At 38.7% G+C, this 20,723-nt stretch overlaps 1 protein-coding gene across 1 annotated transcript in view; it reads right to left on the bottom strand.

The window, feature by feature from the left end:
• EML6 (EMAP like 6) overlaps positions 1-20,723 on the bottom strand; it is a 261,918-nt gene that overhangs the window by 83,280 nt on the left and 157,915 nt on the right. Inside the window, exons 16-18 of the mRNA XM_017859044.1 lie at positions 20,594-20,699; positions 12,589-12,682; positions 1,256-1,356 (exon numbers count right to left, since the gene is read on the bottom strand). Of these exons, the coding sequence (XP_017714533.1) occupies positions 1,256-1,356; positions 12,589-12,682; positions 20,594-20,699 (301 nt within the window). The remainder of the gene's footprint in view (positions 1-1,255; positions 1,357-12,588; positions 12,683-20,593; positions 20,700-20,723) is intronic.

The following is a 20,723-nucleotide window of genomic DNA, read 5'->3' as shown; positions in this document are numbered from 1 at the left end:
CCTATGAGCATATAGAATGACGACTTCCGTGAGAAATCTGGTGTTTCTCATTAGGTATTTATGTAAAGATGTCTAAAAGTGGCAGAGAACATCAAAAGCAAAAATATTGTAAGAGTATTTCTCATTCATTCATTAACTCAGCATTTAATGAACCCCTACATGTGGTAGGTGCAGTGCTCACTGCTGGGATATGAAGATGAAAAGAGGGTTCCTGTATTCAAGGAACTCAGAGTCTGGCTGGAGGGATGACTCAGTATGCATCTCACTCCAAGACACGTGTCTAACTGAGGCTCAACACAAGTTCTGTGTCAACCAAGAGAAAAGTGGCGAAGTGCCTGGAGGAGCAAGCAAAGTCTTCATGAATGCTGACCAAAAACAATAAAAATAGTACTGACTATAAATGTAAAATATAAGCATGTTATATGTGCTCTGCTTATTTATCACAGCAATTTTGGGGTGAGAAAAATGAATTGTTTTGTAGGAAAATGTAGTATATGGGACAAGTCATTAGATTTGTCCCTTATACATTCACATTTCCCCATACTCCCTGTCACTGAGAAACCCAGCTTTATTCATGACAGCTATGCACAGGCTGGCTTTCCAGACATATTGGGTGGCATTACCTTCTTTTAAAAGCAAAATGCACTGGAATAGAACCTTATTCACATTTTCTGCATAATAAAATTGGGCTTGGTACCAAAGCTGATATGAAGAATTCAGATTCAATTGTATTAAGTCTGACTTATTAGTGAGAAGAGTAAGGTATCCTTTATGTTTTCTCATGCTTATTTATTCATCATTATTATCAACATTAAATCTACCAATATTTATTGGACCACCTATTTGTGGGCAGACTCAGGGTTTAATTCAGGTTTAAATTCAGTAATAGATAAATAAAGGAACCCTCCAAATAGATACAATTTTATTCACTCAACCAAAATGATCATTTTATTTCCTGTGCAGTAGTCTAACATAATTACTGCTTTCAGAACAGATGACTAAATATAAAAATGATTATTTTCACGGCAGAACATTTTCCAAAGCTTTCTAGGTATTGATGAATATGCATAGCATCATATAGAGTGTTCTAAGCTTCAAAGCGTTCTAACTGAACTTGGGAGTGAATTTTTTTAGGCGCATTTTTATTTTAGATTGCAGAGACAAGCCAGGTAGTAGCAATAGTTTTGTTCTATTTTTCTTTCCAGCTAGGGTCAAGCTCTCAGTCACATAAAATGATAAACCCAAAGGACAGTACCTGCTTGTTGCCAGAACTTGATGTGCTTTATCCCAACTGTAACCAGTTTGTCAACATGGTGTGGGTTACACTTTACCACAAATATCTTATCTTTATGTCCTCTGTAAGAGACAAATAGGAAATAAAATTATAGATTGAATGGAAGCAACAGCTTTATTAAAAGCATGCATTTGGTCTAATTTTAAGCACATCTAACAGGACCACTAAATTAGAAAATGGTTTAAAATCCACACAGGCATCTACATTAAAATAATGAGCTTTCACTTTTCTTTGCATGTTTGAGCCGTTTCTTCTTACCCTAATGTTGCTGCCAAAGTTTATTTACTTATACGTTAAACAAAGTAATGAAACATTTAAAACATGTCATAATGTCTCCATAAGATAAAATTAATGCCACCACTGTGGGGTTGCAAGTAATTCTGGGGATATGCAGAAGGAAAGAGATAGTATTGACTCCTCTTTTTCTCCTCTTGTGCAGGAGGAAAGAGATAGTATTAACGAAAAGCTTCTCATGAACCACTCTTGCTGTGGAAAGCATTGCTCTGGGTTAAATGGGTTTTCAGCTGGAAACATATCATTTAGAAGTTGAAGCCCTGGACCCACAGCTATGGAAAGAGAAAGGATGTCTTCTATTGATTCGAGGCACTTTGGGATGCTGCACATTCAGAGATGTAGGTTTATAACTCAAGGGGCAGAAGGACAAATATAAATGTAAAGGCCAGTTGTAGACCTGGGCTGTAGACTTGGCATCTCACAGCATGTGAGGGACTATTTGATGGTGTTTGATATATCAGGACATAATTTTAATAATGTAAAAAAAAAAAGCAATTAACAAAAAGAACATGACTGACCAATCTGTCTTATGAATATAGATACAAATATCATAAATATTAGCAAATAGAATCTGAAAGCACAATAAAAATAATACATTAGGACCAAACACAAGGGTGGCTCAATATTAAGGAATCGAGTAATACAATTGATCATATTAATAGATGTAAAGAGATAAATCATATTATCATTTTCAGATGCTGAAAAGGTATTTGACAAAAATCTAACACTCATCCATCATTTAAAAAATAAAAACACTCAACACCCAATACAGTAGAAATTAAAGGATGCTTCAGACTTGTCCTTTAGACATTTATATTTCCCTGTACTTCGTCATTGAGAAATCCAGATTTATTCAAGGTTAACTATATATAGGCCGGCTCTCCAGACATGCTATGTGTCATTATCCTTTCTTTAAAGACAGAACATGCTGAAATAGCTTATTCATCATATTTGTGTGTGCACACTCAAAAGATTCTTACTTAATGGCATTCCCAATAGAGTCAGGATAATTACCACTACCATTTAACATCATATTGAACATATGAACTAATGCAGTTAGACAAGATTTTAAAAAAGGCACAAGAGCTGGAATGGAAGAGCTAAAACTAATCATATTTGCAAATTATACATATCTAAAAAATTCAAAAGGAAGTAATTTTAAAATGACTACATATAAGACATTTTAGTAAAGCTGCATTATATAAAATTCAATACCAAATCAATAACCTTTGCATATACAATGACTGGTTGAAAATATGATGGAGTAGAGGACTCTATTTATAAACAATAAAACAACAAGGCATAAACTCAACAAGATACATACAACATATAAAATGAAGAGAGAAAAAAGACCTGATCTGTAAGATTAAAAGGTAGACTTTAAAAAATAGAACTATATTCCATGTTCTTGGAAAAGAAAACTCAATCCTAAAGATAGCAGTTATCCCTTAGTTTATAAATTCAACTTAGTTCCAATAAAAAGACCACGCAGTGTGTGTGTGTGTTTAATCCGGAGTTAGACACCTTGATTTTAAAGTTCTCATGGAAGAATAATCCAGCAGGAATGACCAGGAAAATGGAAACAGAAAAGCAGAGTGCAAAGAGTAGCTCTCCTAGATATTAAAATAATCTATAAAGGCTCTGTAATTAAAACAGTATAGTACCTGTGTATGAGTTGACTGACAAATGGCAAAACAGAAAATCTTGAAACAGACACAAATGAATATAAAAATGTAGTGTATAACAAAGACAAGGTCTTATATCAATAGCAGGAAAGATGCACTTTTAAAATAAATGGTGTTTGACGCCAAATGCTGGCTAGTCTGTGGAGTGATAAGAACTCTTGTCAATTGCTGGTGGGAATGCAAAATGATACAGCTATTTTGAAAGACAGTTTGGCAATTTCTTACAAAACTAAGCATATTCTTACCATATAACCAGAAATTATATTTGTTGATATTTGCCTAAATGAGCTGAAAACTTATGTCCACACAGAAACCTGCACATGGATATTTATAGCAGCTTTATTCATAATTGTCAAAACTCGGCAGCAACATAGATGCCCTTTAGCAGGTGAATGGGTAAACAAACTGTGGTACATCCAGACAATGGATATTATTCAGTGCTAAAAAGAAATGAACTACTACATCATGAAAAGACATGGAAGAAAAGTAAATATATATCATTAAGTAAAAGAAGCCAATCAGAAAAGACCATATACTATATGGTTTCAATTATATGACATTCTGGAAAAGGTAAAACTACAAAGATGCTAAAAAATTAGTGGTTGCCACAGTATACAGGGGAGGGAGGGATGAAGGGATAAACGGGCAGAACACAAAGAACTTTTAGGGCAGTGAAACTCTTCTGAATATACTGTGGTAACTGCAGAATCAGCCCAGTCTGGTTCAACTTTACATAATACAATGGTGAGTTGTTTTTCAGTTATCATGGAACCCAGGTTGCAAGTTATATAATCTGATCATGCCCAGATGAACCAAGCGTGCAACCATGGGTGGAACCTAAGTGCTTGGACCAAGGAACAGGGACCAAATTAAGAACTACACACCTCATGGCATGATCCAGTCCTATCATGTCTCCCGGCAACACTGCATTGTAAGATCCAATCAGATCATGCCTCATTACCCACTGCTATGAATCCTGCCCCAGTCCCCAGCTCAAGAGAGAGATTTGAGCATTGCCTCCTGTCTCCTCGTTGTCAAACTGCAATAAACTCTTTCTTTTCACAAAAGCTGGTGGCATAGTATTGGCGTCTATGCTTTTTGGGCAGCAAGCCCATTGCTAGCTTGGTAACACTATCATGATAGATTATGTGTCAATATACATTTGTCAAAACTCATAGAATGTACAAAACAGAGTGAATGATAATATAAACTATGGACTTCGGGTGATAATGTGTCAAGGTAGGTTTATGAATTGTAACAAATGTACCACTCTAGTGCAGGATGGTGATAGTAGGGGAGGCTGTGCATATGAGGAGGTAGGAGGTAATGGAAACTCTCTGTACTTTCTGCTCAGTTTTGCTGTCAACCTAAAACCACTCTAAAATATAAAATCTATTTAAAAAGGGAAAAAGTGGTGTTTGGAACACCTTGGCAGCCATATGGAAAAAACAAAGTTGGACCTGTTCCTCAGATACTAGAATAAACTATTTAGAGACCTAAATATAAAAGATGAAGCCATAGAACATTAGAATAGGTGATTTCTTTTAATGTGAGAATGGGCAATATTTTCTAAATATGTAAATCTTGAAGCAATAAAAGATTAATAAATTTAACCACACAAAATAGAAACCTTTTGCTTGATGAAAAACACCATAGCAAACTCAAAGGATGAATGACAAACTGGGAAAAAAATCAGCAAGTTATAGGCAAAAATCAAATAACCCTAACATTTAAAGAAACACTTCCTGTGAGAATTATATTTCAGAGAAACCAAATGGTTCACGAGGGAAAATTCTTGTTTATAAAATAATTCTAGCTAATATGAAGAATGAATAAAATTAGAAAATTACCACTTTTAACCCAAATTAAGTAACCAATTTAGCCCAAGGTTGTCAGCTGATGCTACAACCATTAGAAAATGTGTTGATGGGGAGCTGTGTAATGAAAGGATCAGGTCAGTACCCCCAGAACCCACCAACTGAGCTGAGTATTACTGACAGCAGAACAACTAGACCTTTTGGGCAGTAGTGTACACCAAGGTGGTGCTCGGGAAGTGGTCCATCCTGGAGGGAAGGAATTCCATCACCAACATTGTTTAGAATTGCCAGCTAATGAGAATAATAAAAAGCAGTATGGCTTTTAGTTATTTTCAAATTCTCTATAGATAATATACCCCTATTGCTTGCACCTGGGAAGGACCATTCCTACTGCCTCCCTACTCTCTGGTATGCCACTGATTTTATCTTTTCTGATGTGACAGGAAGTACCTATAAAGTATTCTTGCCTAAAAACTTGAACATGGGTGAAATTATTTGCAAATCATATATCTGATAAGGGACCTATATTCAAAATATATTAAAACTCTTAAAACTCAGTAATAAAAAGACAAATAACTCTACTAAAATTGGGTGGTGTCTTGGAGAAAATATACCCAGTCAGCACATGAAAACATGCCCAACATCATTAGCTATTGGGAAAACCATAATGAGATACCACTTCACACTCACGAGGTAGCTATAATAAAAACGACAGACAGTAACAAGTGTTGGCCAGAATGTGGAGAAGGTGGAGGCCTGTGTTTCACATTTTGAGGCACTAATGTTTTCCAAGTTGCTGCACCATTTTCCATTCCCACCATATCTAAAGGTAAAAGATGAAGCTGAATAATAGATTTAAAAAAAGAGTGCTGAATCCACACTTTGGGAGGCCGAGACGGGCGGATCACGAGGTCAGGAGATCGATACCAATCCCTGGCCTAACACGTGAAACCCCGTCTCTACTAAAAATACGAAAAAAAAACTAGCCGCGGAGGTGGCGGGCGCCTGTATCCAGCTACTCGGGAGCTGAGGCAGGAGAATGGGCGTAAACCCGGAGGCGAGCTTGCAGTGAGCTGAGATCGGCCACCGCACTCAGGCCGGGCTGACAGAGCGAGACTCCGCCTCAAAAAAAAAAAAAAAAAAAAAAAAAAGAAAAAAAAAAAGCCAGCGCGGTGCACACACCTTGTAATCCCAGCACTTTGAGAGGCTGAGGTGGGCAGATCAGCTGAGGTCAGGAGTTGGAGACCAGCCTGGCCAACATGGTGAAACCCTGTTCTCTACTAAAAATACAAAAAATTAGCCAGGAGTGGTGGCAGGCACGTGTAATCCTAGCTACTAAGGAGGCTGAGATAGGATAATCGCTTGAACCCAGGAGGAGGTGGTTGCAGTAGGCTGAGGTCACACCACTGCACTCCAGCCTGGGTGACAGAGCAAGACTCCATCTCAAGAAAAAACAAACAAAAAAAAAAATAAAAAAAAAAAAAAAAAAAAAAAAGAGAGAGAGAGAAGGAAAGATCTGTGCAACGTGTAGGATGCTGATCACTGTTGCAACTGGGTAATGGGTACAGAGGGTTCATTATGCTATTCCCTCTACTTTGGCGTAACTTTGAAATTTTCCATAATAAAAAGAATAGAATGTCTCCTGATCCGTTATGGCTACCTGAATGTGGACCCTACAATGAGAGGCAAGGAAGAGATGGAATTCTGGGGCTCTGACTCTTTGAAAATGAAAAGTGGACATGGACATTAGAGCCAGGATACATCACTGGACATATCGTTAACAATAGGGGAGAAAAAGGTCTAACGGTGAAATGTGTTTAACCTCTTAAAGTTTAAGAGAAGAAATCAACCAGATAACCATAAAACGTTAAGCATCCAAAAAAAAAAAAATTTTTTTTTTTTTTTTTAAGACGGAGTTTCGCTCTTGTTGCCCAGGCTGGAATGCAATGTCACAATCTTGGCTCACTACAACCTCTGCCTCCCGGGTTCAAGTGATTCTCCTGTCTCAGTCTCCTGAGTAGGTGAGATTACAGGCATGTGCCACCATGCCTGGCTAATTTTTTGTATTTTTAGTAAAGATGGGGTTTCACCATGTTGTTCAGGCTGGTCTCAAACTCCTGACCTCAGGTGATCCACCTACCCCAACCTCCCCAAGTGCTGGGATTACAGGTGTGAGTTACCACGCTAGGTTTTTTTTTTTTTTTTTCTCTCTCTCTCTTTTTTTGAGACAGATTCTCACTCTGTCACTCAGGCTGGAGTGCAGTGGTGCAATCTGGGATCACTGCAACCTCCACCTCCCAGGCTCAGATGAGTCTCATGCCTCAGCCTCCCAAGTAGCTGGGACTACAGGTGCACACCACCATGCCCAGCTAATTTTTTGTATTTTTAGTAGAGATGGGGTTTTGCCATGTTGACCAGGCTGATCTGGAACTCCTGACCTCAAGTGATCCACTTGCCTCGGCCTCCCAAAGTACTGGGATTATAGGCATGAGCCACCATGCCCAGCCCAGTGATTTCTTGATTGGAGGAAAATCCCCCTAGATTCAAAATCATTCATATATACTTTAGAGAGACTAGAGAAAACCAAAATGAAAATAAAGTACAAATATAGCAAATTATATTTCCTAGAGATAAAAGATTGTTTCCTTGTATCTATACAATGTCAAACATTTACAAAAAACTTTTTTTGTGAGAACTTTTTAGTTTCCATCTAATTTCTTAGTGCCATTGTGATATTACAAAATACATATGTAGTCTTCAATTCTCCCCCTCCATTTCCTGGCAAACAACTCCTACAATCCTTAAGATCTCCAGTGAGGTCTTCTTGTATGCTCATGATTGACTTGATGGCTGCCGGCCCAGAGGTAGCTTCAGGATGGGAGCTGGTCACCAGAAAGACCAAAGCAGTAGTAGAGGGTTGGGACTTGCAGCCCCATTCCTGACCTTCAGGGAAGGGAGAGGGATCAAAGGTTAAGTTGCTCACCCATCGCCAGTGAGTATATCAACCAAGCCTATGTAATGAAGCCTCCATTAAAAACCCCAAAGGACAGGGTTTGGAGAACTTCTAGATAGCTGAACACAAGGAGATCCCTGGAGGAAGGTGCACCCAGGGAGGCCATGGAAGCCCTGTGCCCCTTCCTATGTGCCTTGCCCTATATAGCTTTCCATCCATAACCTTTGTAACATCCTCTGTAATAACCTGGCAAATGAAGTAAGTATGTCTGAGTTCTCTGCGCGACTCCAGCAAATTAATGAAACCCAAGGTGGGATGAGGGGCATGGCCTCAGAAACTGAGCCCTCAACCTGTGGGATCTGAGGCTACCACCAGGTAGACAGATTCAGAATAGAACGGAACTAGAAAATACTCAGCTAGTGTCTGTCACAGAATTGTTTGCTTGGTGGTGGGGAGAAATCCCCACAAGTTTGGTCACAGAAGTCTTCTGTGTTGACTGCTGTTGAGTGAGAAAACAGAAAAAGCACTTTGAGTTTGGGTGAGAGTTTTTGTTGTCCTACTCTATGTCATAAAAACACCAATGTTATTTCTGTTGTAGCTAAAGTGGCTAAGGATGGCATGTACATGTTGAGCTAATGTCAGTATCTAAATAAAGAACACATGGCATACCTCTCATTTTTCTTTTACACACGTGTTAAACTTGTAGGGAAGTTGCCTGTAAGTGTAGGTGTGTGTGTGCACGCACGTGCATGTGTGTATGTATAAGCAAAACAAAATGCAAAGAGTTTGTCAGACCTTAGATGGTGAGAATAAGAACTTACACACTGTGCTGCTGTCCTAACACTGGACGATTCCTCATGCCCCATCACAAGGGATTCACCACATGGGGCCACATAAACCCCATCAGCAAGCACGAAGGAAGGAGCCTCTTCCAGAGGCCAAGGGCAACTGCACACTGGGTGACTTGGTTTCCATATTGTCCATTCAGAACTCCTCTGTTTGCACAGAGGCCCAGTCCTGGGTGTAATTTGGTTCTCCCTTTCTGTGGCAGTAGCCTTTAACAGGAAGACTGATGAGTGTTTGATACATATACGCTATCTCCAAAAAAAATTTAAATTGGCTCAAAATATAGAATATAGAATAAAACAGGAAACAAATTAGAACACAGTGAGACGATGTATTAGTGAAAAGAGCCAGTTACAGAGCATATGCACAATACCCCACATGTAAATAAAAATGAATACAAATACTAGAAAAATACATACTAAAAGATATACGCTAAAATGTTACCCATGGCTACATCTGGGTAGTAGAATTATAGATGATTTTCCTTTTTTTAAGTGCTTTTCTCTGCTAATTTTTCTATAATGATCATACAATTTTTGCAAAACAGAGGAAAGAATAACTGTTATTTTAAAAAAGAAAGTGAAAAAGAAAAGGGGCCCATGTGGTATACAGGAGACTCTACCATAGTCATTAAGTGCATGTAAACGTAGGGACCTAAAATAGATGAAGTGGCGAAGCTAATACAGAAGCGATTACTTGGAAGTTCAATACGCCTGCCATATGCAGGCCTACAGTGTGTCCCTCAGCTTTCTAGCAGCAAAACTTTCAGACTGGCCTTGGAAATGTTCTTATTGATAATTCTATTTTGTCCAAGATCCCTGCTGTTCAAACTCTGAGATAAAATGTGTCTATAATTAGTCATTGTTCCCCAGTCACATTACCAGAGCAACACAAGTCCAACTAAAGGAGCACAGATGTACCTGATTAATCGTCACATTATTCTGCCCTGATTGACAGTGATGTTAGGCCCTGTAATTATTCCTATACGAGATCAGCCTTGGTTCTTAAATGGGCTACTTGTATATTAGACTAAAATTGGAATGATCTTTAGGGGGGAAAAAAAAGACTGAAAAATTCATTTGTAATGGAGGTAACCTAAATCACTCATAAAAATTAGCAAAGATGCATGTGGGGAAATTGTTTAAATAGATTGGATCCAGTCTCACAGAGATCTTGTAAATAAAATCTAGAGTATCTTGTAAATAAGATCTCTATGGTCCAATTCTGAATTTCCCTAGTTTCTGTGAGCTGCTAAAGAGTAGGTTCATTTAAAATCTTCTCACCAATCGGGGGAGGAGCAACTTCTGAGTGCCCGGGTGTAGAGCTGGCACATGTCACCACGGCCACCAGCAGCACAGCTGTCTATGCCACCACAGCTACCAACCATGCTCCTCCTCTGTGGAGAAGCCTCACCTCCTGGGTGACGAGTGGTACAGAACAATCACCCTTGCCAAAACAGCACAGTCAGCCAGAAGCAGGTTTCTTGTTCAGCCTTGCTCTATAAATGAGGCTGGCAGTGACGGAGACACAGAAGTGAGAAATGAGGGGTAGGACTGAATCAGCTTCTCTGTGAATTAGGCCCTCTTGGGAGCTTAGATGACCCTGGAAGCAGGGTATCATTCAGTTGATTAATTCTTTGTCACTTCTATCATGTCCCTGTTTAAATTTTTTTTTTTTTTTTTTTTTTTTTTTTGAGATGGAGTCTCGCCCTGTTGCCCAGGCTGGAGTGTGGCGGCGTAACTGTGGCTCACTGCAACCTCTGCCTCCCAGGTTCAGGTGATTTTCCTGCCTCAGACTCCTGAGTAGCTAAGATTACAGGCGCCCGCCACCACACCTGGCTAATTTTTATATTTGCAGTAGAGACGGGGGTTTCACCATGTTGGCCAGGCTAGTCTCGAACTCCTGACCTTAGGAGATCTGCCCGCCTCAGCCTCACAAAGTGCTGGGATTACAGACGTGAGCCACGGTGCACGGCCTTCTATCTTTAAAAGTTTCTATCTACTTAAGCATTCTAAGGCCATAAATATAAGTTTTATTTATTTGTCTAAATTTCTTGTGTATTTATGTAAATATGTATCATTGTTAACATTATGCAAATAGATATTTACATAACTTTTATTTACTTATTAATGCAAAATCTACCATTCTTCCAAAGAACTTTAATCCTTGATACTCCTCCTTGGAAATAGCACTGGTTAACGTCAATCCAAAATGTTCTCCTGGGCAATTCTGCAGGTGTCTTGTTTTGGGAATGTGTCATAAGGCTTAGAAGCAATTCCAAATATAAATTGTGTTATTAACATAATGGTGTTAAGTCAACTTTGTGTTAAATAGAAGCAGTAACACTATCCACCAAGTATATAAAATATATACTATTTTAATATTAAGAAATATTTCTTCCATTTCTATTAATGTTTCTGTCATAAAACTGGTGAGCCACCCACAGCTGCAGAGCGTTTTCTAGCAGGAAAATTGCATTTCTGTTGCTTTTGAAATCCAGACATGTGCTTTCCCCGAAATTATCTGTAAAGGCAGATGGTATATTATCAGAAATATTACACTTAAATTCTGTATTTTAGTCTAGCGGGGAAACAGAGTTCTGATGAGAAGCTGAATCTGAGTACTAGAAGGGAGTAGAATGACAGTGAGGAATACTAGAAAGAAAGACCAAGAGGAAAACCACTTGGGCAGGCAGATTTATGAGCTGCCATTTGTTGCCAAGAATTCAATCTCAACAGCAGTCATCAGAAAAGCTTCTCTTTTTCTCCTAAGATGGTCAGCTGGAGTCCTCAAGCCTCCATCTGCTGCTCCTCCGGGTCTCTAGCAATTTATAAATCTTCGTTCATTAAATTCCCACAAAACTTTTTTCCTATTTAATATTGTAGAGGAAAATATTAATTTAAAAAGTGAATATTGGGGTTCAAGGCTATTAACTTCAAAATGATTTTATATTGCAAGATAGAAAGGACATCATTAATGCAGGGAAGAATGGGGAGGTACACTGACAACACGCCTGGGCAACAAATTGTAGTGCTGGGCCTTGGCTGCCAACTATTTTGACCCCTGATCAGGGTTGGGCAAACAGCTGAGCTCAATGCAAGTAGGAATGGAAAGTCATGTTCAGACTTAGCGCTGAATCAGCAGGCAGGAAGGCTGGGGTAAGGGAGGACAGGTGGTCTATAAACAGCAGTCGGTCTCAAAAAATCTATTTATAAGACGGGAGATTAGGGAAACAATTTGCCTGCTTTGAAAGCAAGTGGCAGATGCACTCAGTGGGGCCTCCTTTCCAGCATGCTGCAGCCTCATGACAAACGGTGCTTCTGACTCTGATGACATTGAGAATCCTTCACCAGATGCTAGGACAGAGGAAAAACAAGTGGCAAGGCACCAGCCTGAGAAAAGCTCTTTTTGTATTGCTGAAATGCTTTGATACAGATTACACAGACCACTCAAAATGCAGCGGTGAACGACTCTCTGCAGAGGATTTCGGAATTTTCTGATTCACCACAATAAACATTACCTGCTGTAAGTCAGGTTTGCCACCATGAAACACTGCAGTATTTTTTCACTTAGGTGCTAAGCTTTCTACGTGAGTTTCACCTGAGTTTGAAGATGAAATCTTACCAGAAAATGAAAACTATTGACCTTTACTAAACCGTGATATCAGCAGGATACCATAAGATCCCGGCAGCTTCTTACCTTGTTGTGGCTATCTTTTCTCCCTTTTTCCAGTCCCAAAATACAATACTGTGAAAATCGTCTAAACCAACCGACACCAGACATTTTCCATCGGCTGTATGAAAACAACACAAATGTCAAGATTTCTTCCATGAAAAAAACAAAACATTTCATATACTGTAAAGAGGAGTAAGTAATTGATCTTAAGAATTGATAACTGTTTGAGGTGATGGATGTGATAGCTGCCCTGACTTGATTACACAATGTATACATGTACTGAAACATCATACTATACTCGATAAACATGTACAATTATTATATTTTAATACATTAGAGGTATCATACACTAAATGGACCTCACTGAATGAAATGCATGACCAGAGGCAGCCGAGCTTCCTAATGCATTTCATATACTGTAAAGAGGCAGCAGAAGTCAATTGCCCACCTGACATTCTGAGACACAGAGCTAGAGAGACTCTCAGATAAGCTACAAAAACTTTTGTCTATTTTGTGACAAACAAATCTCATGACATTTACTTGAGGTGCCACTTGGCTTTGTGACCCTGAGACCATTTTCAGCTCTAAAAACTAGGTTAACTCTCTAAGTTAGGAACATTACAGAAACTAAATTTAACTTAAAAAATTCTTTCAAAAGATGATTTTACAATTAAAAAATTTTATGATCCCTATCTCAAATATAGTGTGCTTGTTATAGGAAATTTAGAAAATATGGATACAGAAAAATTTTAAATCTCCCAAATTTCTAGGCTTACATTTGATATATATCCTACCAGTCTTTACATAAATGTGCTTAGAAAAAACAATGCCAGAATCATACTAAACAGGTTATCTAATCTTTCTTCATCTATTATATCATGAACATTTTCCTTTAGTATTAAATATTACTTAAATTGTTTAGAAAAGTGGCAAGAATAGATTACTGTAAATCCCTATGTATAACTGCTTATTGTCAGTTTTCACATCACTTGTCTGCTTTGCATTTCCAGGACAATTTATTTCTCTAATAATAATTATCCATGATTACTATAATTTGGACATTTAGGTTATTTTCCCAAAAATTGTTTTAAAAAATATACTGAATGCACAATTAAATTTCAAATAAAAACAGTTAATTTGCTTTTTCCCTTCAAGACAAAAGAAAAGGTATAGTCAATAAGCCTTTCCTTTGCTGCCTCCTTGCAAGGCTAGATTCAACACAGAAGCATCTCTGGGTCAGCAGTCTCCCTTCCACTAGCTGTGCGGTTGCTAGGAGACGAGTGATCAAGCTCATCCTGCGTCAGTATATCAAGGCTCTTCTCTGACTACCAAGGGCCAGCTATGAGGGTAAAGCAACACAGGTCTGTGATAAATTGCCTCTCCCAGGTCTGCCAGTCCATTCAGAGGTCTCAACTGGTATTTTCAAAGGCAGACCTGCAGTAGACCCCAAATTAAGGTTGCCAGGTAAAATATAGAAAACCTTGTTAAACTGGCATTTCAGGTAAGCAGTAACTAATTTCTTAGTACAAGTATGTCCCATGCAATATTTATATGTATATTACATATTTATCCTTATTTTGCATGGAATATACTTATGACAAAAATTATTTACCTGAAACTCTAATTTAATTGAGCTTCCTATAATTTTGTTGGCTCAATCTGGCAACCCCATCTCAAATGCTAACCAATGCCCATGCTTCGAGGGCCCTTGCTTGTGCAAGAGACCCTTCTCCAACCAACTGGAAATGGTAGTCTCCTCCTCCTATTCTGGATGAAGGAAAGTCAGAGAAAGAAAAAGTCTGGTTTAACAAACCAAATCCTCTCCAACCCTCCATCACTACTAAGCATGAGGCAAGGATTTGAAAGTTACATGACCTTTTCAAGCTACTAGGCTGTAGTATTAGATGAAGACACTAACACTTTCCTTAAGGGCTAAATCACCACCAGGTGATTATTATAAACTATGTCTTTCAAATCACAACTAATGATACCCCCTTATGCTTAAAGGTTACCAGGCTTTCAATTGGGCAAGGTCCCTCTGTATGCATTTAGGAGAAGGAACTAGTAATGACTTCCTATTCATTACCAACATTACTTTTTCCACAGCTCTTGCTATAGCCTGGTTGTTTTTATGTTGGCATGCCTCTGCATTTGATTTTATTTTTATTGGTGTTTTCTGTCTTTAAGATCATAACCTCTTTTAAGACTTATAATAATCTTATCACATTTCCTTTGTAAGCCTCACACTAATCAAGCTTTCAATGAATGTTGATGATACTGGTGACACTGATGATAAGGAGGAAGATAAAGACAGAATATGCCTATGGATGGTATAAATTGAAATGGAATGTACTATGCTTTATAGCTATAAAGATTTTGGCCAGGTGCAGTGGCTCACATCTGTAAGCCCAACACTTTGGGAGGCTGAGGCAGGTGAATCCCTTGAGCCCAGGAGTTGGTGATCAGCCTGGGCAACATGACAAAACCCAGTCTCTACAAAAAATACAAAAAAAATTAGCTAAGTGTGGTGGTGTGTATCTGTAGTCCCAGCTACTAGGGAGGCTGACGTGGGAGGATCGACTGAGCTCAGGAGGTCCAGCCTGCAGTGAGCCATAATCATGCCACTGCACTTCAGCCTGGGTGACACAGTGAGAACTTGTCTCAAAAAAAAAAAAAAAAAAAACTTTGTTTTTGGATGATGAGTAAAGAGTACAAAGTTAGTTAGGAAGAGTAAGTTCTGGTGTTACATTACGTGTTAAGGTGACTATAGCTAATATTGTGTTGTATATTTCAAAATAGCTAGAAAAGAAGATCTTGAATGTTATCACCACAAAGAAATGATAAATGTTTGAGGTGATGGATGTGACAGCTATTCTGATTTGGTCATTACACAATATAAATACGTACTGAAATGTCACATTATACCCTGTAAACATTTGCAATTATGTGTTAATTATAAACAAATTAAAAAAAATTATTCATTTCAAAAACACTGCACAAATATTCAATGTCTTGTTGCATTCACTGACTATATTTCACGTTTTCTTTTGAAATCTGTGTAGTTATATGTTCTTGGAATGCAAGCACAAATACATTTAAAATAATAAAGTTTTATGTCATCTGAAGAAGGCCTAAGGGTAAGCTGATTTTGAGATTGTAGGAGGTGAGCTTTTATTTTAGGAAAATTTCTGCAAGACCCTCTCAGCTTATCCTCACTGTTGCACCACCTTTCTAAACCAAAAAAGGTATTCTGATTGTGGGTAGCAATGGAAGCAGCAGTGCAAACCCAGAGGTGCCTCAACAACCATACCTCTTCTTTGGGATAGTGACTTCCCTGAGTTCTGCCGATGTGGGCCATTTCTGTGTATATACTACACAGTTTGGAAATAAAATTGGCTACATTTTTACTCTTTCCCAGTTCTCACTTTCCCTGTAAGGCTTGGTCTTAGCTTTGGAAATCTACTCTCTGGTCAGTTAGTTGGAGTTTTTAATTTTTAGCCATGTTTTTAGAGTCTTAGGTAACGTCCTTTCACATCTTTCCAGTTACAGCATGCATTAATTATGGATGTTTGTGACATAGTCCAGAAATAATAGGAAGGCATTTAATGTCAACAGTAAAGGGTGAATTAGAAAAAGTTTTATTCAGACAATTATGAGTTGGTCAGTCTATTCAGGGCTCATAAAAAATGCATAGGTTTTCTATTGAACACAATGAAATCAAGTCTCAGATGTGCTCTTATGGAAATCAGTATAATTCTATGAAGGTTTAAAAAAATTATATGGTTGATATTTAAGCTAGAAAATATTTATGTGGTTGACCTTTTCTATTTCTAATCTGGTTTTCTACTCATGCGGAAGCACTTCCCTCACGGCAAGCACAAAACAAAAATGGTTCCCCTTCCCCTAGACAGTAATAAATACTGAGTTAAAAGAGGTTCTCAACTAAGATAATACAAATTCATTCCTTCTTGTCCTTGTAGCCCAGTTACAAATTCTGTCCCAAGAAATGTTTTTGATTAAAAATGTCTTTTGTTTGCTTTCAAAAAGTGGCAAGAACAATCTAAATCCTCAGTTGTCTAATTTTCACACTGTTTGCCTGCTTTATATTTCCAGGACAATTTATTCTCTAGTAAGAGACAAGCACACTATCAGTAGGTGCCCACAAAATCCCCCAAATGAGCTAACTCCTAAGAGATGGGCAGCGACAGGGGTACTGAGGCAGGCACACAGATGGAGCACTAGCTAAATCATCACCGATGAGTGTCACATCAGTGCCCTGTTTACATGGTTAAACAAAGAGGTCTACATAGTCTCCTCTTTCAACATTTCTACTTGAGCTACTCACTTTTCTATCAGTTTCCAAAAGAAGGTAGCGTTAGTTGCCCTTGCTCATACTTCAGGTAAGTGTGTGTTTCTTGGCTGTTTTAGAACAGGATCTCTCCTCACTTGGGGCTGTTCCACGTGAGGGCCTCTATACACCACCATGTCTACTCCACAGTTACAGTGGAGGGTGGGAGGGGCAGATGGACATGCTTACTGGAGGGCACAGGGAGTGGAAAGTGAGCCTGCACACCCGGGCATGACACTCTTGCCAAGTGTACACACTAGCACCAGCAAAGGGAAGGGGCCAGAGGAGGCCTGACACCGAGGAGAACTGTTGGCATGCCTCCCGCCTGCTGTCAAACCCAGGCCTGGTGGCTCTCGCAATGGACCTGGGTTCTGCCTTTGGATCGGCCACTGTTGACTTTTACCCAGGCCACACCACCAAACTTCAGGATCTCCGTTCTCGGCCTATAAAGTGGTGCAGGGGTTTAAGACTCAAACTATATTATTATAACAGACTGCTATCGATAGAAATTAAACCAAACAGGCCTCAGCTCACACTTTCAGGAGTCACCACAGGTACCCACTCCCCTACCCCAACCCCCAGTCAATGACTACAGTTCATCTGTATGTAACCATTCATGGTAATGAATCACGTATCAGTGAAAGTTTTTCTACAATAGTCCTTAGTATTAGTACTTTCTAAAGCTATCAGATTCCTTTCTACCATTTACATATTGACATACTCCTTAACCTATAAGACAAAAAGGTGAATTTCCATAATCACAAACAACACACTTGCTGAAAAATGGGCTCTTTCCCAGTGATTGTTACCTGGGGAATGGAGACTGTATTGTTAAAATACTGAAATGCTCTTCTTATGCACAAAATATTTCATATTTGGGAATTTATTTGCCCAAGATGGGAATCAGAAGCAGTTACAGAATCGGGCTCCTCACCTCCTCCAGAGTATCTCATTTCTCTACCCAGGCACTGATCTGAAGGGCTGTCTTATGGGAAAAAGCTTTCTAAGCTCACTTAACTTCTTGTTCTTTCTTCTATAATACTAATAAGCCCAGAAGAAATGTTAGCTATCTGAAATACAGAGGCCACATTACTGGGGACCACCTTATTGCTATGAACTCATAATTAATGTCTTTGATCTGCTAATCTCTTCCTCCAAAGGTATTTAAATAACATGAGCTAATTATTTTGATTTTAAAAAATAGAAAATTAATCAACTCTATAGAGGAAATAACCTAATGATTAAATCCTATTTATATTACTCTAAATTTCTGGCCACTTTGTTTATATGCTAATACACATATGCAGATTTTCATTTGCAATCAGTGATAGATGGTGTTTTGAATTCAGTTTTTTCTTTTATCTGGATACATTGAAATGTGCATAAAATACAGTCTTCATACTTGTCATTTTGAATTACCGCTTTATTATACTTTGCCAGATTGTTCACTGAATTGAGTCAATTTTCAGTGCTGCCAAAAGTATGAATATATTGGATTCCCAATAATGTTGTAAACATGTAGCTGTTGTTATTTATTTTTGCTACTTTAATGGGCATTTTACCACTCTTCTAAAGCACAATAATTACTTATATTAAGTATACACATATATGTCTGCTAGCAAAATTAATTTTAGGAAAAGGGCAGTTTGGCCACTGAGGAGTGGAACTATGGAGAACAAAAAGCAGAAGGAATTCATCCACATCTTTGAAATACAATCATATTGGAACTAAAATTACAGTTTCTTTTAGGTTTCACTGCTTTATCAGTGACACATGGCACACCTATTTTAAAACTGCATTCCATCGAACTTCCAGGAGTGTGGACTTTGTATTCACTGTTTATTGAGTGAATTACTGAGTGTGTTATTCCGCTGGCAGGTGGTATGCGGAGTTCTCTCTCCCTTGACACTTATGCCTTCTCCTACCTCACGTCACCAGTGTAGAGCATGAACTGTTTAGCCTTGATTTTTACTAATTTAATAATCACCGAAGGCACTGAATAACCTCTAATATGATACAGCAGCTCAGATTTGTAGAGTAATTTATAGTATGTGAGAACATGCCTGTTACAAAAACTAAAAATTGCCCCATGTTGCATTCGTCAGCCAATGAAGGTAGTTTTCACCCAAACGTGGTTTATATTGTAAAATTCTAGCAGTAATAGGGAAAGGCAAGATAAAGTGCATGAAGCAGAACCTCATTTGTTCATTTAGTCATTCACACTTTTTTAGTAGCTTCTATTTGCACAGCAGTATGACATGTGCAGTGGGGAGCAGAGAGATGGGATTTGCTGCCAAGTAGTTTACTGTGTGTGAAATGCATGGGAGATGCTGACACAAATAACTATGTGCCACATGGAGTGCCACAAGAACAATGGGTGCCATAAGAGCAATGACAAAAAAGGGCTAAGGGATGCAGAAAAAAAGGGATGCAGAAAAAAGGACAGGTTATTTCTCCCTGTAAAGTTGGAAGAGAAAACTTCCAGCTTGACCTTAAAGGATGGGAGGACTTGAAAAGACACATTAGAACAGCATGAGCAAAGAACACAGGCAAAAGAAGGGCAAGAGTACATGTAGCCTCCACGGTTAGAGAGACGCGAAGGAGCACTAAGGGCTGGTGGGTTTAAAATACTGCTAAGGAAGGTTAAGGCCAGATCATGGAAGGCCATGGATGTCCCAAGGGCTCCACACCGAGTCAGCCAACCAAGGGGAATCCATGTGGTGGCAATGGTAACTGTGCTTTTGGGAGACTCCAGAAGAGGGTAGGATGGACTGAGGAAGTGGGATAGAATCAGAGACCAGCATGACTACCATGGCATAGATGAGAGGGAGTGAGGGTTTGAACAGGGAGACGAAGGGATAGGGAAGAGAGATCAGGCTTGTGGAGTCATGGAATTTAATATTATACGTGTTATACTTATTAGGCATTTGAATAAAATTTAGAAAAATATTATAAAATTAGCTTTCTGTAGAAAGTTTAGAATTCTTTTCTATTGATCTAATTTCTACAGTTGTGATTATTAAAATTTCTAGGTAGAAATACTTTTGTGATAGGCCTTCATTCTCAAATGCTAGCTTAAAGAAAACTCACTCTAAAGGAACTTACTTTCTTCAGTTATTTTTTATGATACTGTGTTCAAATTTTAAATTAAGATAAAAACTTCAGTTCTATTTTTTCAACATAAAAGTGATTTCCAAAACACCAGTGTTGTAAAGTGGCCCTCTGCAGAGAATTTGCAGCCTTCTCTCTAGTACTTTGTATTTTCAATCAGAAGTGATGCGCTCCCACTTATTTGGAGAGATGAAATTGATGTTCTGAGTCACTGCCAGACATTTGCGACTAAGTCAACAGCAACAGCTGCTCTGGATTTCAAATTGCTCAAGCAAATACAGAACACGGTGTGAGCTCTGGGTAATGACTTGGGAGAGAGAAAACGAAGAAGATGGGAAGGGGTGTGTAATCTAAAGGCCACATTTTTCGATGAGGTATTCCCATGTATGATTCCCAGTCTAAGAGTGGGTAGCCGGCATACAAAGAGCTTGCACTTCAATACAAAAGGAACTAAGTGGGAGCATGTTTAAATACACACACACATACACACACACGCATGTGCATGCACACTCTCTCTGTGTCTCTCTCTCTCTCAATGTAGAACCATGTGTCAATGACTCTGGGCCTTACCTGAAAAATCAAGTGCACACACTCCTCTCTGATGTTGTCCTTTTAATAGCGACAGACATTTTAGAGTTTGTGTGTCCCACACATGAATAGCAGCATCTCTTCCGACCTTAAATAACAGGATGACTGTTAT

The sequence above is a fragment of the Rhinopithecus bieti genome, unplaced genomic scaffold (assembly GCF_001698545.2).
Source record: "Rhinopithecus bieti isolate Rb0 unplaced genomic scaffold, ASM169854v2 scaffold_47995, whole genome shotgun sequence".
NCBI classification, from domain to species: Eukaryota; Metazoa; Chordata; class Mammalia; order Primates; family Cercopithecidae; genus Rhinopithecus; species Rhinopithecus bieti.
Note: the sequence above shows the minus strand (reverse complement) of the source record. Positions and strands in the feature narration are given on the sequence as shown.